Source organism: Mustelus asterias, chromosome 23 (assembly GCF_964213995.1).
Source record: "Mustelus asterias chromosome 23, sMusAst1.hap1.1, whole genome shotgun sequence".
NCBI lineage: Eukaryota > Metazoa > Chordata > Chondrichthyes > Carcharhiniformes > Triakidae > Mustelus > Mustelus asterias.
The window spans coordinates 4,253,109-4,274,949 of record NC_135823.1 but is presented as its reverse complement, the minus strand read 5'-3'; the positions used below and the strand labels follow the sequence as shown (position 1 = coordinate 4,274,949).

The following is a 21,841-nucleotide window of genomic DNA, read 5'->3' as shown; positions in this document are numbered from 1 at the left end:
GTGGCAGTTGCACTGCCGGGTGAGGAGGGGGAGGGTGTGGAAAGAAGGAGAGCTGGAATGGAGAAGTAGAAAAATAGAAGTGAAAAAGGATGATAAAATGGATGAATAGGATGAAATGAAATGGAATAAAATAAATGGAAATGGGGGGGAAGGTGGAGGAGAGAATTCATCCTCTGAACACAATGTTCAGTCCAGACGGCTGTAAAATGCCCAATGGGAAGATGAGGTGCTGTTCCTCCAGTTTGTGTGGGGGTTTCACTAGAACATTGCAAAAGGCCAAGGATGAACATGTGGACAGGAGGGTAGGGTGGTGTGTTGAAGTGGCAAGCGACAGGAAGGTCTGGGTCTGCTTGTGGACAGACCAAAGGTTTTCTGCAAAGCGGTCACCCAGTCTGCGTTTTGTCTTTCCGATGTAGAGTGCACCGCATTGGGCAGTGAATGCAATAGACCAGATTGAGGGAGGTGCATGTGAAGTGCTGCTTCACCTGAAAGGGGTGTTTAGGACCTGGGATGGTGAGCAGGGAGGAGGCATAGGGGCTGGTGCTGCACCTTCTACGATTGCATAGGAAGTGCTGTGGGCAGGGGGTGAGGTGTTGGGTGTGATGGAGGAGTGGACCTGGGTGTCCTGGAGAGAACGATCCCTGTGGAATGCTGATGGGGATGGGGAAGGGGGAGGGGGGGGCAGGGTGAGGGGAAGGTGTGTTGAGTAGTGGCATCATGTAGGAGTTGGCGAAAATGGCGGAGGATGATCCTTTGAATGCAGAGACTGTTGGGGTGAAAAGTGAGGACAAGGAGGACCCTATCCTGGTTCTAGGAGGGAGAGGAGAGGTTGAGAGCAGTGGTCCAGGGGTGGGTTGGACGTGGTTGAGAGCCCTGTCAACCACAGTGGGTGGAAAACCACGATTGAGAAAGAAGGAAGCCATATTGGCAGCACTATCTTGGAAAGTGACATAATCAGATCAGATGCGCCGGAGGCGAAGGAACTGAGAGAATGGGATGGAATCCTTACAGGATGTGGGGTGTGAAGAGCTGTAGTCAAGGTAATTGTGGGAGTCAGTGGGCTTATAATGAATACTAGTGGACAGTTTATCACCAGAAATGGAGACAGAGAAGTCAAGGAAGGGAAGAGAAGTGTCAGAGATGGACCATGTGAAGGTGATAGAGCGGTGGAAATTGGAAGCAAATTGATAATTTTTTTCCAGGTCTAGATGAGAGCATGAAGTGGTCCTGAAATACTTTACTTTATCAATCCCTTTTAAAATTTTATACATCTCAATCAGATCCCCTCTCATCCTTCTGAACTCCAGCAAGAATAAGCCCAAACTGTTTAATCTCTCCTCATACATCAACCCTTTCATCCCCAGAATCAATTTGGGTCAATTTAGCACAGTCAATGCATCTAACCAGCACATCTTTGGACTGTGGGAGGAAACTGGAGCACCAGGAGGAAACTCATGCAGACACAGGCAGACACAGGCAAACTCCTCCTCCCAAACAGTGACCCAAGGCCGGAATCGAACCTGGATCCCAGGCGCTGTGAGGCAACAGTGCTAACCACTGTGTGAAAAGAGGCCAAGAGATTGGAGGAATCTGATGTGTATCAATGAGCATCTCACAAGGAGGAACGCTGACATCGGCAGACATGCACAGTCGATAAGGAAACAGAAGATGATTCCAGCAGCTCGGACTCGGAACTGGAAGCTATTTGTTAAATTGAACAGGAATCTCAGAAGTGAAAACGTATGCAATTAGATCAAAATAAAGTTACATTTACTGCAATGAATTTGTGGCTGCATTTTATTAACATCAAATGACACATTTTACAAGGTGGAATTCATAGAGAAACTATGAGTAATGTGAGTATCGAGCGTTCGATACATAAAACATGAAGGCACAGATTGTGTTCCGATATAACTCAGAAACACAGGTAGGGAAAGTAGCACACTGGAACCCCGATTTTACGCACCCCAATTTAGCGCGAAATCGGATATGACGGGATGAATCATTGGACCCTTTTTTTGCAGTTTCCGGTTCAGTGATTTAGCGCAACCCCGATAACATTCGCGATAACATTTTATGGACCCCAACCATCGTGTTACAACGGGGCTGCACTGTAATTGGGACTGTAATCATTGTGTTATAATCCAGGTCAGAAATTCCAAGGTCTTTTATGAAGTCAGCCTAGACCATAAGTTTTGCACTTTGAATCTTGGCTAGGTTAAGCCCGAGATGTTTCACTTCAGGTATGATTCAAATAATCCACCAGGGAGCTTTTATCAAACAAAGTTTAATGAAGAATACACTTAACACATAGAACAAAAATTAGCAATAGCTTTTAGCATTTACAAACAAAAACATGATATTGTACAAACCTTAACAACTTAATGCACTGTTCCAATACAACAAACCTCCTTATAAACATACACCTGTCCCAAATTTAGTACAGAAAATGAGAATGCTCCTGTTTTGCAGCTCAGCAATACCTGCTGTGAATGAGTTCTTTGGATAGAGAATTGAAACTCTGGCTTCTCCATTCCGGAACTCCCAGCACCTTGAGGTCAGGATAACGTCATTCTGGCCTCTAGCTAGCAAACCACCAACATCAGAATTTTCACTCCAGGAAGGTGAAAAAAAACTGCTTCTAACATAGTAGAATTTCTACTAACAGGGAGAGAGGCACAGAAATACTGCCTTTCAGTCTGGATTCCACACAGCTCCTAACTAAAACTGAAAGTGAATCCTTGGATTCCTCTGTAAAAACCACCTGACTTTGACTTGTCAATCTTCCCACAACACTTCAAAAGGTTGTAAACTCCCAGAAAGTGCATTAGGCCCAGAGTGAAAATAAACAAAACCCCATTTAAACCATTTAAGCAGCAGTCAAAGGACATCTAGCCAGGCAGCTGGTGCCACAATGACACAAACAGGCTTGCTTACAAACAAACTGCAGAGAACATGATTTTTTAAAAAATTCTTAAAGGTATAGTAGCCTTTATGGGAGTGGGAATCTTCCCATTTAATAGCATTGATGCTGGATTCAGAAATATGAATTCATCTCTGTATGGGGATATGAAATGAGATAATATTTATGAAAGGTGTGAAGGGTTAATCTTAGAATCTTAGAATATCTTAGAATCCCTACAGCACAGAAAGAGGCCATTCGGCCCATCGAGTCTGCACCGACCACAATCCCACCCAGGCCCTACCCCCATATCCCTACATATTTACCCACTAATCCCTCTGACCTACGCATCCCAGGACACTAAGGGCAATTTTAGCATGGCCAATCAACCTAACCCGCACATCTTTGGTTAACTTTGGTTAAGTTTTAAGATCTTTAATTATACAGAGTGTAACCAGTGTGACTTTAAGTGTAATATTGATCCCAGAAGCAACTTTTTTCACAGTATAATTGTTAATTGTAGTGATTGTGATCAAAATATTGCAGATGCTGGAATCTGAAACAAGAACAGAGAAAGCTGAAATACTCAGCAGGTCTGGCAGCATCTGCAGGGAGAGATAAACAGAGTCAACGTTTCGAGTGACTTTGGCTCTTCATCAGAACTGGAGAGAGGGAGAATGTGTCAGATATTCAACTGGAGCTGGGAGAGACTGAAACAAAATTTAGCAACCTTGAGAACAAAAGACAGATGGCCCGGTGTGGGAGGGGGACCCAGTGTGGGAGGGGGGGGGGGGGGGGGCGGGGGATTTGCATTGGAATTTTTTTTAAAATAAGGTTTAAGATGCAGAAAGGTCAAAGTCTGAAGTTGTTGAATTCAATGTTGAGTCCAGAGAGCTGTAAACACAGAAAACAGAAGCAGGAGGAGGCCATTCGGAGCCAGTGACTTTGATCATAGCTGATCATCAAATTCAATATCCTGATTCCCCCCTCCCCTCACCTCGCCGCCCCCCGCCAATATCCCTAGATCCCTTTAGCCCCAAGAGCTATAACTAATTTCTTCTTCAAATCAGACAACATTTTGGCCTGATTTACATTCTGTGGTAGTGAATTCCACACCTTCACCACACTCTGGGTGAAGAAATTTCTCCACACCTCAGTTCTAAAAGGTTTATCCTCAAACTATGACCCCTAGCTCTGTAATGTACCTAATGTGATTAACAACAAAGAACAAAGAACAATACAGCACAGGAACAGGCCCTTCGGCCCTCCAAGCCCACGCCGCTCACTGGTCCAAACTAGACCATTCTTTTGTATCCCTCCATTCCTACTCCGTTCATGTGGCTATCTAGATAAGTCTTAAACGTTCCCAGTGTGTCCGCCTCCACCACCTTGCCTGCAGCGCATTCCAGGCCCCCACCACCCTCTGTGTAAAATACGTCCTTCTGATATCCGTGTTAAACCTCCCCCCCCGTCACCTTGAACCTATGACCCCTCGTGAACGTCACCACCGATCTGGGAAAAGGCTTCCCACCGTTCACCCTATCTATGCCTTTCATAATTGTATACACCTCTATTAGGTCACCCCTCATCCTCCGTCTTTCCAGTGAGAACAACCCCAGTTTACCCAATCTCTCCTCATAACTAAGCCCGTCCATACCAGGCAACATCCTGGTAAACCTCCTCTGCACTCTCTCCAAAGCCTCCACGTCCTTCTGGTAGTGTGGCGACCAGAACTGGGCGCAGTATTCCAAATGCTGCCGAACCAACGTTCTATACAACTGCAACATCAGACCCCAACTTTTATACTCTATGCCCCGTCCTATAAAGGCAAGCATGCCATATGCCTTCTTCACTACCTTCTCCACCTGTGTCGTCACCTTCAAGGATCTGTGGACTTGCACACCCAGGTCCCTCTGCGTATCTACACCCTTTATGGTTCTGCCATTTATCGTATAGCTCCCCCCTATGTTAGTTCTACCAAAATGCATCACTTCGCATTTATCTGGATTGAACTCCATCTGCCATTTCTTTGCCCAAATTTCCAGCCTATCTATATCCTTCTGGAGCCTCTGACAATGTTCCTCACTATCTGCAAGTCCAGCCATTTTCGTGTCGTCCGCAAACTTACTGATCACCCCAGTTACACCTTCTTCCAGATCGTTTATATAAATCACGAACAGCAGAGGTCCCAATACAGAGCCCTGCGGAACACCACTAGTCACAGGCATCCAGCCGGAAAAAGACCCTTCCACTACCACCCTCTGTCTTCTGTGACCAAGCCAGTTCTCCACCCATCTAGCCACCTCCCCCTTTAGCCCATGAGATCCAACCTTTTGCACCAACCTACCATGAGGGACTTTGTCAAACGCTTTACTAAAGTCCATATAGACGACATCCACGGCCCTTCCCTCGTCAACCATTCTAGTCACTTCTTCAAAAAACTCCACCAGGTTAGTGAGGCATGACCTCCCTCTCACAAAACCTTGCTGACTATCGTTAATGAGTTTATTTCTTTCTAAATGCGCATACATCCTGTCTCTAAGAATCCTCTCCAACAACTTCCCGACCACGGACGTCAAGCTCACCGGCCTCTAATTTCCCGGGTTATCCTTCCTACCCTTCTTAAATAATACTATTAATACTGATGAATAATTTAACGTGACTCAGAGTTTGGAAGGTGTTGTACCACTTATTCATCTTAGTATTAGAAGTTTAAACTCAAACATTCAGGAGATCAGAGTATTTGAATTATTTTAAAACCCAGTTGAATGTGGTCACTGTATCAGTGACTTGGCTTGATTTAGGGAGGGTGATGAATTTGAATTTGAAGGCTATGAGATGAGCTACATTAATCGGACACATAAAAAAGGGGTTCTGGCTTTGTGTGTGGGTAGAATTTTTAATTAGAAGTCACTCGGACATTGATACTGATGCCGTGATGGAAAACATAACTGTGGAAATTATTATTGAGAAAGGTAAAAATGTGGCTGTTAGTTGTGTATCCAGGAGACCAGGAACTAACATAGAACGTAGAACAGTACAGCACAGAACAGGCCCTTCGGCCCACGATGTTGTGCCGAGCTTTGTCTGAAACCCAGATCAAGCTATTTCCTCCCCATCATCCCGAAGTACTCCATGTGCCTATCCAATAGCTTCTGAAATGTTCCTAAAGTTTCTGACTCCACTATCCCTGCAGGCAGTCCATTCCAGACCCCAACCACTCTCTGAGTAAAAAACCTACCTTGGACATCCTTCCTATATCTCCCACCATGAACCCTATAGTTATGCCCCCTAGTTACCGCTCCATTCACCCGAGGAAATAGTCTTTGAACGTTCACTCTATCTATCCCCCTCATCATCTTATAAACCTCTACCAAGTCTCCTCTCAACCTCCTCCGCTCCAAAGAGAAAAGCCCAAGTTCCCTCAACCTTTCCTCATAAGACCTACCCTCCAAACCAGGCAGCATCCTGGTAAATCTCCTTTGCACTCTTTCCAGTGTCTCCACATCCTTCTTATAGTGAGGTGACCAGAACTGCACACAATATTCCAAATGTGGTCTCACCAAGGTCCTGTACAGTTGCAGCATAACCCCACGGCTCTTAAACTCAAACCCCCTGTTAATGAACGCCAACACATTATAGGCCTTCTTCACGGCTCTATCCACTTGAGTGGCAACCTTCAGAGATCTATGGATATGAACCCCAAGATCTCTCTGTTCCTCCACATTCTTCAGAACCCTACCTTTGACCCTGTAATCCACATTAAAATTAGTCCTACCAAAATGAATCACCTCGCATTAGTCAGGGTTAAACTCCATTTGCCATTTTTCAGCCCAGCTCTGCATCCTATCTATATCTCTTTGCAGCCTACAACAGCCCTCCACCTCATCCACTACTCCACCAATCTTGGTGTCATCAGCAAATTTACTGATCCACCCTTCAGCCCCCTCCTCCAAGTCATTTATAAAAATTACAAATAGCAGAGGACCAAGCACTGATCCCTATGGCACTCCGCTGGTAACCGGTTTCCAGTCCGAAAATTTTCCATCCACCACCACCCTCTGTCTTCTGTTAGATAGCCAGTTACCTATCCAATCGGCCAAACTTCCCTCTATCCCACACATCCTTACTTTATTCATAAGCCGACCGTGGGGGACTTTATCAAACGCCTTACTAAAATCCATGTATATGGCATCAACTGCACTACCTTCATCTGCACACTTAGTTACCTCCTCAAAAAATTCTATCAAATTTGTGAGGCAAGACTTGCCCTTCACGAATCCATGCTGACTATCCCGGATTAATCCGCATCTTTCTAAATGGTCGTAAATCCTATCCCTGAGGACCTTTTCCATCAACTTACCGACCACCGAAGTAAGACTAACCAGCCTATAATTACCAGGGTCATTTCTATTCCCTTTCTTAACATCGGGACATTTAAAGATAGTCTGGAAAGAATGTTAACTAAGGTTAACGAAAAGAGGATGGGATTTGTATGTGGGGATTTTAACATTGATTTTTTGAAGGATGATCATAGAATCACTACAGTGCAGGAGAGGCCACTCACCCCATCGAGCCTACACCAACAACAATCCCACCCGGCCCTATCCCCGTAACCCCAGGCTACCCTGCTAATCTCCCCGATACTAAGAGGAAATTTAATATGGCCACTCCGCCTAACCTGAACATATCTGGACTGTGAAAGGAAACCGGAGCACCTGGAGGAAACCCACACAAACACGGGGACAACATGCAAACTCCACACAGCGACCCAAGGTCGGAATTGAACCTGGGTCCCTGGCGCTGTGAGGCAGCAGTGCTAACCACTGTGCCACCCCGTGATTATCATAGTTTGTGACAGTCATAAACAAACTAAGCAGTTTGTCTCCGAGTTTTTACCCATTGATTAAAAGACACGGAATCACAGAATCGCTCATTGCAAAAGAGGCCCTTTGGCCCATCGAGTCTGTACTGACACAAGAAATACCTGACTTACCGACCTAATCCCATCTACCAGCATTTGGCCCATAGCCCTGAATATTATGATGTGCCAAGTGCTCATCCAGATAATTTTTAAAGGATGTGAGGCAACCCGCCTCCACCACCCTCCCAGGCAACGCATTCCAGGCCGTTGCCACCCTCTAGGTAAAAAAAGTTTTTCCTCACATCCCCCCTAAACCTCCTGCCCCTCACCTTGAACCTATGTCTGTTCATGACTGACCCTTCAATTCAGGGGAACAGCTGCTCCTTATCCACTCTGTCCATGTCTCTCATAATCTTGTGCACCTCGATCAGGTCGCCCCTCAGTATTTCTCTGCTCCAACAAAAACAACCCAAACCTATCCAACCTCTCTTCACAACTTAAATGTTCCATCACAGGAAGCATCCTGGTGAATCACCTCTGCACCCCCTCCATTGATGTTAAACTCATTGGTCTGTAGTTCCTGGCTTATCTCTACAACCCTTCTTAAATAACAGAACCACATTAACTGTCTCCAGTCCTCTGGCAGCTCCCCCATGGCGAGAGAGGGAGCGAAAATTTGGGTCAGAGCCCCTGCAACTTCCTCCCTCAGCAGCCTGGGCCACAAATCATCCGGACCTGGAGAATTATCCATTTTTAAGGGGCTGCCAGCGCCTCCAATACCCTGTTACTCATTATGTCAATTTGCTCATGAACCTCGCATTCTCTCTCCAAGTTTCATATCTTGATCCTCATTCTCTTAGGTGAAGACGGAAGTGATATAGTTGTTCCACACTCTGCCAATGTCCTCTAGCTCCACCTAGTTTTCCCCCTTGGTCCCAAATGGGCCCTTCTCTTTCCCTGGTTATCCTCTTCCCATTGATACACTGACAGAATATCCTGGGGATTTTCCCTACTTTTACCAGCCAGAGCTTTCTCATATTCCCTCTTTGCTCTTCTACCTGCTTTCTTAAGCTCCACCTTGTATTTTCTGTATTCTACTAATGCCTCTGATGATTTGTTCCCCTGATGGGCAGCATGGTGACACAGCGGCACAGTGGTTAGCATTGCTGCCTCACAGGGACCCAGGTTCGATTCCTGCCTTGGGTCACTGTCTGTGTGGAGTTTGCACATTCTCCCCGTGTCTGGGAGGGTTTCTTCCGGGTGCTCCAGTTTCCTCCCACAGTCTGGAAGATGTGCTGGTTAGGGGCATTGGCCATGATAAATTCTCCCTCAGTGTACCCGAACAGGTGCCAGAGTGTGGTGACTATGGGATTTTCATAGTTACTTCATTGCAGTGCTAATGTAAGCCTAGTTGTGACAATAATAAATAAACTTTAACTTGTACCTGCTAAAGGTCTCTCTTTTCCTTCTCATCATATCCTAAATATCTCTGGTCATTCATTCATGGTTCTCTGTGCTTGTTACTCCTTCCTATAACCCTGGAGGGAACATGCTGGGCACGTACTCTCCCCATTCCCTTTTTCCTTCCCCCAGTGCTCTTCTGTAAATTTTCCCACAAGTAACTGTTCCCAGTCTACCTTGGCCAGATCCTGACTTATTTTACTAAGTTAGTCATGGCACAAATCAATTCCGGCCTCCCAGATTGCCTGGATCCACTACAGTTTGCCTATCGCCTCAGCAGGTCCACAGCACATGCCATCTCACTGGCCCTACACTCAACCTGGAACAGCTAGATAACAAAGACACCTATGTTAGACTCCTATTTATTGACTACAGCTCAGTCTTCAACACTATTATTCCTACAAAACTCATCTCCAAACTCTGTGGCCTGGGTCTCGGCTCCTCCCTCTGCGACTGGACCCTAGACTTCCTAACTCACAGACCACAATCAGTAAAGATAGGCAACAACACCTCTTCCACGATCATCCTCAACACTGGTGCCCCACAAGGCTGTGTCCTCAGCCACATATTATACTCCTTATACACTTATGACTGTGTGGCCAAATTCTCCTCTAACTCAATTTTAAAATTTGCTGATAGAAACCCTACAGTGCAGAAGGAGGCCATTCGGCCCATCGAGTCTGCACCGACCACAATCCCACCCAGGCCCTCCCCCCACATATTTTACCCGCTAATCCCTCTAACCTACGCATCCCAGGACTCTAAGGGACAATTTTTAACCTGGCCAATCAACCTAACCCGCACATCTTTGGACTGTGGGAGGAAACCGGAGCACCCGGAGGAAACCCACGCAGACACGAGGAGAATGTGCAAACTCCACACAGACAGTGACCCGAGCCGGGAATCGAACCCGGGACCCTGGAGCTGTGAAGCAGCAGTGCTAACCACTGTGCTACCGTGCCGCCCACAGTGAAGCAGCAGTGCTAACCACTGTGCTACCGTGCCGCCCACCGTGCCGCCCACAGTGCCGCCCACAGTGCTAACCACAGTGCTAACCACTGTGCTACCGATGACACCACCATTGTGGGTCAGATCTCAAGCAATGATGAGACGGAGTGCAGGAAAGATAGAGAATCTGGTGAACTAGTATGATGGCAATAATCTCTCCTTCAATGTCAACAGAACAAAGGAGATAGTCATCGACTTCAGGAAGGGTAGTGGAGGGCATGTCCCTGTCTACATCAACAGGGACAAAATGGAAATAGTCGAGAACTTCAAATTTCTCAAGTGTCCAGATCACCAATGACTTGTCCTGGTCCCTCCATGCCGATGCTTTAGTTGAGAAAACCCACCAATGCCTCTACATGCTCAGGAAGCAAAGGAAATTTGGAATGTCCTCTCGGACTCTCACCAACCTTCACACCAAAAGCATTCTTTCTGGTTGTATCACAGCTTGGTAATGATTCCTGCTCTGTCCTAAACTGCAAAAAACTACAAAGAGTCATGAATGAAGCCCAGTCCACTCAAACCACCTCCCATCCATTGACTCTGTCTACACTTCCCGCTGCCTTGGAAAAGCAGCCAGCATAATTCAGGAATCCATGCACCCCGGACATATTCTCTTCTACCTTCTTCCGTCAGGAAAAAGATGCAAAAGTCTGAGGAACCGACTCAAGAACAGCTTCTTTCCATGCTGCCATCAGACTTTTGAATGACCTACCTCATATTAAGTTGATCTTTCTCTACACCCGAGCTATGACTGCAACACTACATTCTGCATTCTCTCCTTTCCTTCTCTATGTATATTGTGCTTTGTCTATATAGCGCGCAAGATACAATACTTTTCACTGTAGATCAATACATGTGAAAATAAAAAACAAATAAGATCCACTCTTCCCCCAATCCTAAACTTTTTTTTGCAACTGTCTACTGCTTTGTCCATAACAAGCTGAAGTTCTACCTGACTCTTCCCCCTCTCTCACCAGCATCAAACCCGTCACATTTCTGTCTTTTTAGTTCTGAAGTAGAGTTACATTGGACGTGAAAACATTAACTCTGTTTCTCTCTCCAGAGATGCTGCCAGACATGCTGCGGTTTTCCATTTCTTTTCTGTATTTATTTTAGATCTATCTGTGTGATAGGAAAAACACTACTTACACTCCAGGATCAAATAAATGTCCTTCATCAGCTTTTGTGGATCATTTCAGTGGAAATGTGCTCTCCCAGGCTCAAAGTGCATCAGCCCTCTGGAAGCAAAGTCATGAGACCGGCCAGTCCAGCAGAAAGAAACCCTCCGACCCTCCCACTTCACCAACTGTCAGAATGAACATGGTTCAGTCCCTGGATGTGATTAACAGCAGCAGTAACAGCAGAATCCAACCCCTGTAATCACTTGTGAACTCGCTGGTGTCTCAGCAGGTGGGAGGACCGAGTGTATCTTTTGTCACACTGAGAGCAGGTGAATGGCCTCTCCCCAGTGTGAACTCGCTCGTGTGTCAGCAGGTTGGATAAGCAAATGAATCCCTTCCCACAGTGAGAGCAGATAAACGGTTTCTCCCCCGTGTGAAGTTGCTGGTGTGTTTGCAAATGGGGTAATTGAGTGAATCTCTTCCCACACTGAGAGCAGGTGAATGGCCTCTCCCCAGTGTGAACTCGCTGGTGTTCCCGCAGTGTGGATGACCTTTTAAATCTCTTTGTGCAGTGAGAGCAGCTGAATGGTCTCTCCTCACTGTGAATGCGCTGGTGGATTATAAGTTCTCCAGAGCTTTTGAAGCCGCTCCCACAGTCAGAGCATTTAAAGGGTCTCTCGTTGGTGTGTGTGAGATTGTGTCTCAGCAGGGTGGGTAACTGAGTGAATCCCTTTCCACACACAGAGCAGGTGAACGGTCTCTCCCCAGTGTGAACTCGCTGGTGTCGCTGCAGTTCAGATGACCCTTTAAATCTCTTTGTGCAGTGAGAGCAGCTGAAGGGTCTCTCCTCAGTGTGAATGCGTTGGTGAGCCCTCAGTACCTGGGAGCTTTTGAAGCCACTCCCACAGTCAGAGCATTTAAAGGGTCTCTCCTGGGTGTGAGTGACTTTGTGTGTCTGCAGGTGGGATAACCAAATAAATCCCTTCCCGCAGTCAGAGCAAGTGAACAGCCTCTCCCCAGTGTGACTGCGTCGATGAATTTCCAGCTGAGATGGGAACCTGAATCCCTTCCCACAATCCCCACACCTCCACGGTTTCTCCATAGTGCGGGTGTCCTTGTGACTCTCCAGGTTAAACAATCAGTTAAATCTCACACAGAACACGGGTACAGTCTCTCCCCGCTGTGAATGCTCAGATGTATTTTCAGGTTGTGTAACTAGTTAACACTCTTTCCACACTCAGTGCACTGGAACACTCTCACTCAGGTGTGTGTGTGTCTCGGTGCTTTTCCAGTCACACTGATTTTTAAAATCTCAGAAGCAGACAGAACAGAGAAACATTTCTCCTTCTCGATTCAAAGGCCGATGATATTCAGGTCCAGATAAATTGAGGGACTCTGTCAGCTGTTGATGTGAAGTTTGGTTTGAGATTTCTGTCTGTAAAGTCTCACCTTCTGATATCCTATAAAAGGAATTTACAAACGTCATCACAGTCAGTCCAGAAATTCAGAACAGACAATTCTAGTTTCTATGAAACATTCTTTCCTCTCTCATTCCCCAAAAGCTGTAAATCTCCATCCCACACACTCTCCCTCCATTCTCACTCTGCTGTATCTAATATTCACCCTCCCAATTCCCTTGAAGGTGCTGATTGAGGCTGATTAACAGATCCGGCTCACTGTTTCCTGTCCTGGACACAGCAAGCTGAAAATCTCCATGCAGGCTGCCAGACAGATATATGTCTGTATGACAGGACTAAAAATGTGTGGAATGTACAGACTGGTTTCGCTTCCTTTCCCTTCAGTGGCTAAGGGTGGACAAGTCACCAGGACCCAATGAACTGCACGCTAGGCTTTTAATGGAGGTTGCTGAAAAGATAGTGGACACTTTGGTTGAGATTTTTCATAACTCGCTAAATTTCAGGAGAGTATCAGAAAATTGGAAAACAGCCAACGTGACTCCCTTGTTTAAAAAGGGAGAAAGGCAGAACGCAGGGACCTATAAGCCAATAGTTTAACATCTATTATTTGCAAGACACTGGAGTCAATAATCAAAGAGGAAAGAGCTAATCATTTGCTAATCAAACCTGGTCAACATGGTTTAATGAAACATAAATCATGTTTGACAAATTTTCTCAAATTCTTTCAGAACGTAACAGGGGAGAGTAGATCGAGGGGAACCTGTAGATGTAGTGTATTTAGATTTCCAAAAGGCATTTGACAAGGTGTCACCTAAGAGACTGGTGCATAAAGTAAAAGCCTATGGAATTGGTGAAAGTGTGTTAGCATCGATTGAAAACTGTCCGACACTAGAAAACAGAGAATTGGAATAAATGGGTCTTGATGGGATATAACCCAGAATATTGAGAGGCAAGAGAGGAAATTGCTGGGGCCTTGAGAGAAATCTTTGTTTCCTCACTGGCTATAGGGGAGGTCATGATGTGGAGATGCCGGCGTTGGACTGGGGTAAACACAGTAAGAAGTTTAACAACACCAGGTTAAAGTCCAACAGGTTTATTTGGTAGCAAAAGCCTTTTGCTACCAAATAAACCTGTTGGACTTTAACCTGGTGTTGTTAAACTTCTTACTGTATAGGGGAGGTCCCAGAGGATTGGAGAATAGCCAATGTTGTTCCTTTGTTTAAGAACGGTAGCAAGAATAATCCAGGTAATTACAGGCCGGTGAGCCTTAGGTCAGTGGTAGGGAAATTATTGGAGAAGATTCTTCAAGACAGGATTTACTCCCACTTGGAAATAAGTGGACGTATTAGCGAGAGACAATGTGGTTTTGTGAAGGGGAGGTTGTGTCGCACCAACTTGATCGAGTTTTTCGAGGAAGTGACAAAGATGATTGATGAGGGTAGGGCAGCGGATGTTGTCTACATGGACTTCAGTAAGGCCTTTGACAAGGTCCCTCATGGCAGACTGGTGCAGAAGGTGAAGTCGTATGGGATCAGAGGTGAGCTGGCAAGGTGGATACAGATCTGGCTCGGTCATAGAAGACAGAGGGTAGCAGTGGAAGGATGCGTTTCTGAATGGAGGGTGTGACAAGTGGTGTTCCTCAGGGATCAGTGCTGGGACCCTTGCTGTTTGTAATATATAAAAATGATTTGGAGGAAAATGTAACTGGTTTGATTAGTAAGTTTGCGGACGACACAAAGGTCGGTGGATTTGTGGATAGCGATGAGGACCATCAGGGGATACAGCAGGATATAGATCGATTGGAGACTTGGGCGGAGAGGTGGCAGATGGAGTTTAATCTGGACAAATGTGAAGTATTGCTTTTTGGAAATAATACAGATAGGAAATATACAGTAAATGGCAGAACCTTTAAGAGCATTGATAGGCAGAGGGATCTGGGTGTACAGGTACACAGGTCACTGAAAGTGGAAACGCAGGTGGAGAAGGTAGTCAAGAAGGCATGCGGCATGCTTGCCTTCATCGGCAGGGGTATTGAGTTTAAAAATTGGCAAGTCACGTTGCAGCTTAGTTAGGCCGCACTTGGAATATAGTATTCAATTCTGGTCACCATACTACCAGAACGATGTGGAGGCTTTGGAGAGGTACAGAATGGAGGGCATTATTTATGAGGAGAGGTTGGAGAAATAGGGTTTGTTCTCACTGGAACGACGGAGATTGAGGGGCAACCTGATAGAAGTCTACAAGATTATGAGGGGCATGGACAGAGTGGATAGTCAGAAGCTTTTTCCCAAGATGGAAGCATCAATTACTAGGGGGCATACATTTAAGGTGTGAGGGACAAGGTTTAAAGGAGGTGTACAAGGCAAGTTTTCTATATAGAGGGTGGTGGATGCCTGGAACTTGTTGCCGGGGAAGATAGTGGAAGCAAATATAATAGTTACTTTTAAGGGGCGTCTTAAGGAACACATGAATAGGATGGAAATAGAGGGATATGGTCCCCGAGAGGGTATGGGGTTTTAGTTCAGTCGGGCAGCATGGTTGGTGCAGGCTTGGAGGGCCAAAGGGCCTGTTCCTGCACTGTAATTTTCTTTTTTCTTTTCAGAGTGGAAATATGCAACTAGTGGAGTACCGCAAGGATCAGTTCTTGGCCCACTATTGTCCACTATTTACATTAATGACCTTGAGGAAGGAACAGAATGTAAGGTTTTCAAATTTGCTGATGACATGAAGGAAGGATATGTTATGATGAGGATATTGTGATTCTACAACAGGATATAGATTGATTGGGTGACTGGACAAAACCCTGGCCACTGGAGTTTAATGTGGGGGTTGGGGTCATGTATTCAAAGGCGGATTATCTAAATGGAGAGGTACAGCTGGTGAGTGAAATACAGAGGGATTTAGGTGTTTTCGTGCATGAATCACAAAAAGCTAGCCGGCAGGTCCAACAAGTAGTTAAGAAGGAAAACAGCATTTTGACCTTTATTGCAAATGGGTTGGAGTTTAAAAACAGGGCGGTCAGGGTGCTGGAGATGCCTCACCTGAAATACTGCACAGTTTTGGTCCCCTTATCTAATAAAGGATATAGTAACATTGGAGAAAGTCCAAAGGAGATTCACCAGGCTAATTCCTGGGAGGAGAACATTGTCCTATCAAGAGAAACTAAATAGTATGGGTTTGTATTCTTTGGAGTTTAGCAGAGTGAGGGGTGACCTTATTCACACATATAAGATCCTGAGGAGACTTGACAAGATAGATGGTGAGATATTTTCACGAGTGGGAGGGTCTCGAACAAGATAAAGGGCTCGTCATTTAAACCTGAGGTGCGTAGAAATTTCATCTCGCAGAGGTTGGTGAACCTCTGGAATTCTCTGCCCCAAAGGGTGGTGGAGGTTGGATCATTAGAATTGGGGGTGGATAAATATTTGATAGATTGAGGAAGAGGGCGATGGGGAAAGGGCACAGAAAATGAGTTGAGGCCGGCATTGGCCTGCCATGATCGGACAGAATAGCGGGGAAGGCTTGAAGCACCTGGTGGCCACTCCTGCTTCTATTTCTTATCATCAGTTGCTGCAAGTCCCCAATTTCCCCAGAATGAGGAAAGAAATGGAAAGGGGGGGGGGGGGAAATGAAGTGTTTTACTCACAGATGTCGGCGACAGGAGGAGGTTTGAGTCTGTCTGAAGCTCAATCAGCATTCACACAAAGATCACACGCTGATTGGCTGGAGGATCAGTGTCCTTCCGGTCCTCCAAATTTTCCTATTGGTCAATACTTCAACATGAAGGTCAGTGGGTGGGCTCTCCCCCGCACATGCGCAGCTTCCCCCTCCCTTGGACATGCGCAATCCCGGGCCGTTGGGGAGGGGGAGATCACCGAGTGGCTTCTCGCTCTGGCCGGAGCCGTCAGCCTGGAAACCTTGGCTCGAGGAGACGCAGGGGGAGGGGGAACAGGCGGGGCCTGCGCACTGGAACCCGGAGACGTCACCACGGAGCAGAATGATTGCTCGTGGCTGCTTAAAGACAGAGTTCTGTTGTGACGTCACAACGCGGAAACTGGCCAATGAACTTCGGATTAAAACTTCCTCCTCTAAACAACATCCGTGAGGAAATCAATGTCTCCCCCTTTCCATTTCCTTTCTCATTCTGGGGGAAACTGGGGACTTGCAGCAACTGAAGGGAAAGGAAGTGAATCCAGTCTGTATATTGCACACATCCTTAATCCAGTCATAGAGACAGATATCTGTCTGGCCGCCTGCATAGAGATTTTCAGTTCTCTGTGCCGAGGACAGGAAGCAGTGAGCATGGATCTGTCAATCAGCCTCAATCAGCACCTTCAGGAGAATTGGGAGGGTGAATATTAGATACAGCAGAGTGAGAATGGAGGGAGAGTGTGTGGGATGGAGATTTACAGCTTTTGGGGAATGAGGGAGGAAAGAATGTTCCATAGAAACTAGAATTGTCTGTTCTGAATTTCTATCCTGTACTGACAGTGATGACTTCTATAAACTTCTTTTACAGGATATCAGAAGGTGAGGATTTACAGACAGAAATCTCAAACCAAACTTCACATCAACATCTGGCAGAGTCACTCAATTCTTCGGGACTTGAATATTATCGACCTTTGAATCGAGAAGGATAAATGTTTCTCTGTTCTATCCACTTCAGAAGGTTTTAAACATCAGTGTGACTGGAAAAGCACTGAGAAGCACCAAGACACACACACCCGAGTGAGAGTAGTTCTAGTGCACTGACTGTGGAAAGAGATTTAACCAGTTACACAGCCTGAAAAAAACATTGCAGCATTCACAGCGGGGAGAGACTGTATCTGTGTTCTCAGTGTTGACGAGGTTGCAACTGATTATCAAACCTGGAGAATCACAAGGACACACGAACCATGGAGAAACCGTGGAAATGTGGAGACTGTGGGAAGGGATTCAAAGCCCCATCAGAGCTAGAAACTCATCGACGCAGTCACACTGGAGAGAGGCCATTCACCTGCCCTGTGTGTGGGAAGGGATTCACTCGATTATCCAGCCTGCAGAGACACAAAGTCAGTCATTCCCAGGAGAGACCCTTTAAATGCTCTGACTGTGGGAGTGGCTTCAAAATTGCTGAGCATCTGATGGACCACCAGCGCACTCACACCGGGGAGAGACCGTTCAGCTGCTCTCTCTGTACAAAGAGGTTTGGAAGGGCATGCACATTGAAGAGACACCAGCGAGTTCACACTGGGAGAGGCCATTCACCTGCTCAGTGTGTGCGGAGGGATTCACTCGATATTCCACCTCCTGAGGCACAATGTCATTCACACCCAGGAGAGACCCTTTAGATGCTCTGACTATGGAAGTGGCTTCAAAAGCTCTCAGGAACTGATAATCCACCAGCGCATTCACACTGAGGAAAGACCGTTCAGCTTCTCTCTGTGGGAAGGAATTCACAAACTCATCCCTCCTGCAGAGACACTAGTGAGTTCACAAGTGATTACAGGGGTTGGATTCTGCTGTTATTGCTGCTGTAACTCACATCCAGGACTGAACCAGGTACTTTCTGACAGTTGGTGAAGTGGGAGGGTCGGAGGGTTTCTTTCTGCTGGACTGGCCAGTCTCAAGACTTTGCTTCCAGTGGTCTGGTCCTCTTTCAGCCTGGAAGAGCACATTTTCACTGAAATGATCCACAAAAGCTGATGAAGGACATTTATTTTATCCTCGATAGTAAATAGTTTTTTTCCTACCACTACAGGTCGATCTAAAATAAATACATTTGTCTCTGTTCCATTGAGTCTACAGCACAGGACCAGGCCAGTCGGCTCAATTGGTCTATGTCAGTATTTATGCTCCATATGAGCCTCCACCCACCCCTCTTCATCTCCCCACATCAGCATATCCTTTCTCCCTTGTGAATATGGGTGACACAGTGGTTAGCACTGCTGTCTCTCAGCGCCAGGGACCTGGGTTCAATTCGCAGCTTGGGTCACTGTCTATGTGGAGTTTCCACGTTCTCCTGTCTGCGTGGGTTTCCTCCGGGGGCCCCTGTTTCCTCCCACAGTCTGAAAGACGTGCTGGTTAAGCACATTGACCCGAACAGGCGCTAGAATATGGCAAGTAGGGGAATTTCATAGTAACTTCATTGCAATGTTAATGTAAGCCTTACCTGTGACTAATCAATAAACCTTAATTTTAGATATCTAGTTCCCCTTCAATGTATTCATGTTATTCACTTCAACCACTCGCTGTGGTAGTGAGTTCCACATTCTCACCACTCGCTGGGAGAGAGGTTTCTCCTGAAATCCCTATAGGATTAGTGAACGCTTCATAATCGTAAAGACTTCCATTAGGTCACCCTTCAATCTTCTCTTTTCTAGAGAAAAGCAGGCCAGCCTTTCCTGAGGGTTAAATGCTCTCAGTTCTGGGATTATTCTTGTGAATCTTTGTTGCATCTTCTCCAGGCCTCGATTTCCTTTTTCTAAATGGAGATCACAAGTGTTGCCAGTGCTCCCAGTGTAGTCTAACCTTGGTTCTAAACAAGTTGAACATTACCTCCTGTTTTTCAATTCTCCTCTGAGATTAGGCTGTCTGGTCCTAGACTCTCCCAAAAGGGGAAACAACCTCTCAGCATCTACCCTATCAAGTCCTCTGAGAATCTGATATGTCTCAATAAGGCCACCTCTCATTCTTCTAAACTCCAATGAGTACAGGCCCCAACCTGCTCAACCTCCCTTCATAAGAAAATCGCTCCATGCTAGGATCAACCTCTTAAACATCTCTGGACTGCCTCCAATGCTGGTATATCTTTCGTTAGATCAGGAGACCAAAACTATTCATTGTATTCCAGGTGTAGTCTAACTAGTGCCTTGTATAGTTTTAGCAATAATTCTCTATTTTTATACTCCATTCCCTTTGAAATAAAGGCCAACATTGCATTTATCTTTCCCATTACCTGCTAGCTTTGTGTGATTTATGCACAAGGACTCCCAAATCCCTCTGTGCTGCAGCTTTCTGCAGTCTTTCTCCATTTAATTAATATCCAGCTCCTTTATTCTTCCTATCAAAGTGCATAACTTCACATTTTCCTGCATTAGAGACTTTGAGATGCTCTGACTGTGGGTGTTAATTGTACCAATTGGAGTTCAGTGTAGACAAGTGAAGGGCATTGATTGGATGGTCAGTTGAGCACCTATCGAGAGAGACATTGTGTGGAGTTGGGTCAGGAGCTATATACCTGTAATGTTTCAGTCTGTGAATAAATCTGTACCAAGTAAAGACTGGCTCCAGTTCCTTCCTTCACCACGAGGCTGTCAGGATCATAACTTGGTAACAGAGAATGCTTGTCTCATGGTGAAGCCCGGAAACAAAAGGAAAATAACATTTCAGTGTCACAGATGCTTTAAAAGGTGTTTTCCCAGTTTCCCATGAACAATCTCTGCGAGTGTGGACATCTCACCCTCGGAGTGAGTAAATTAATGTAAAAGCACCCAGCAGCAAAGTCTATATACTTCACAAAAGAGTTAACTTTATTTCATACTAACGCTCTGGAGGTAACTTCCACATACACAAAGGTTAATTACAGATGAAGATAAATGAGACTTATAAAAACGCAATCCGTTCAGTCTCTATTGCACGATGCCGGACTGGGATTGTTGAAGTTGGGAGGCTGGATAGACTGGGACTTTTTTCTCTGGAGCGTAGGAGGCTGAGGGGTGACCTTATAGAGGTCTATAAAATAATGAGGGGCACAAATCAGCGAGATAGTCAATATCTTTTCCCAAAGGTAGGGGAGTCTAAAACTAGAGGGCATAGGTTTAAGGTGAGAGGGGAGAGATACAAAAGTGTCCAGAGGGGGAATTTTTTCACACAGAAGGTGGTAAGTGTCTGGAACAAGCTGCCAGAGGTAGTAGTAGAAGCGGGTACAATTTTATCTTTTAAAAAGCATTTAGATAGTTATATGGGTACGATGGGTATGGAGGGATATGGGGCCAAATGCGGGCAATTGGGATTAGCTTAGGGGTTTTAAAAGAAAAGGTGGCATGGACAAGTTGGGCCGAAGGGCCTGTTTCCATGCTGTAAACCTCTATGACTCTAAGTCGGGATGTTGCGTTGTCTGAGGTGAAGGTTTTGAGCATGTCTTTGCTGCTGCGATGCCTTCCACTGCTGAATGACCAGAGGTTACTTTCAGAGATGAGTTTAGTGCATGGAATCGGGTTCACGGGGAGGAGAGAAGGTTCCTCACTCCTGGTTGTGTGGGCATGGCACTCTCAAACTGGTTTATTTGGTAGCACAGTTAAAGCACAGTTAACCCGTGCCTAATGCTCCCTCCACTCACATTGTCTGTATCTTTAAGACCTGGTTGGCTGTAGAGATTCACATTCTAATCAGTATTCTGTAACTTGATTTTGTGTCTCTGTGCCTTGTTTGAGAGCAGATTTCCACTCCATCTGACGAAGGAGCAGCGCTCCAAAAGCTAATGGCATTTGCTACCAAATAAACCTGTTGGACTTTAACCTGGTGTTGTTAAAACTCTTCCTGTGTTTACCCCAGTCCAACGCCGGCATCTCCACATCATGACTCTCAAACTGCCCAGTTACTGACGGCAGAAGCCTTGGCTTTTTCTGGGTGTCTCTCTCTTTGTCTCTCCCTCCCTGTTGAGGAGCAGTTTCCTCTCTGCTGTTCTGAAGCTGTTCCGAGATGGGTCTGTGTCCAGACAGCTGGCTTTGCGTTTTCTGCTTCTATGGCAGGCAAGCTAAGATAGCCACCGTGTCAAAATCCCAAATCAGGTTCCCAATGCGGGAAGCGGTAATCCCATTGCACTTTCCAATTCCCAAATACCTTCCCAAGTCTAGTCTCCATTGTTCCTGCAGGGAAACCATCAAATCCGGTGAATCTTATTGACACTTGTGGGAATGTTCACAATGTGAAATATCTCTTTTTGTTTATATGTGTCAGAGATTGTCTTTGTCTCTTGGGAAGAGGTTCCAGCCGGAATCCACAGGAGAAAGTCACTGACACATGGAATCTATTTGGAAAACAGTTTTTAAACTCTGACAGATGGTGACGGGGGATTGCACAGTCA

General features: G+C 45.8%; 3 protein-coding genes across 4 annotated transcripts in view; 1 reads left to right on the top strand and 2 right to left on the bottom strand.

The window, feature by feature from the left end:
* Positions 1 to 21,841, bottom strand: part of LOC144510479 (uncharacterized) — a 152,970-nt gene that overhangs the window by 8,991 nt on the left and 122,138 nt on the right. The gene's annotated exons all lie outside the window — the stretch shown is intronic.
* Positions 9,999 to 16,465, bottom strand: LOC144510475 (uncharacterized). Its single transcript, XM_078239925.1, has 2 exons — positions 16,421 to 16,465; positions 9,999 to 12,816 (listed from the first exon to the last, which is right to left on the bottom strand). Exon 2 carries the CDS (start codon positions 12,456 to 12,458, stop codon positions 11,616 to 11,618), a length of 843 nt encoding a protein of 280 aa, XP_078096051.1. The 5' UTR covers positions 12,459 to 12,816; positions 16,421 to 16,465; the 3' UTR covers positions 9,999 to 11,615.
* On the top strand, positions 16,625 to 20,031 carry LOC144510484 (uncharacterized). Of its 2 annotated transcripts, none has more exons than XM_078239940.1 (2): positions 16,625 to 16,875; positions 17,294 to 20,031. In XM_078239940.1, the coding sequence occupies exon 2, from the start codon at positions 17,670 to 17,672 to the stop codon at positions 18,102 to 18,104; it is 435 nt and encodes a 144-aa protein (XP_078096066.1). In that variant the 5' UTR covers positions 16,625 to 16,875; positions 17,294 to 17,669; the 3' UTR covers positions 18,105 to 20,031. The 2 variants fall into 2 exon arrangements, with proteins under 2 accessions (XP_078096066.1, XP_078096068.1); XM_078239942.1 differs by lacking the exon at positions 16,625 to 16,875 and adding an exon at positions 16,950 to 17,070 and having other exon boundaries at positions 17,294 to 20,025.

What these genes read in the sequence shown, in the direction of transcription:
- LOC144510484 (XM_078239940.1), top strand. Translation starts at nt 17,670, where the DNA reads ATGGAGAAACCGTGGAAATGTGGAGACTGTGGGAAGGGATTCAAAGCC.
- LOC144510475 (XM_078239925.1), bottom strand. Translation starts at nt 12,458, where the DNA reads ATGGAGAAACCGTGGAGGTGTGGGGATTGTGGGAAGGGATTCAGGTTC.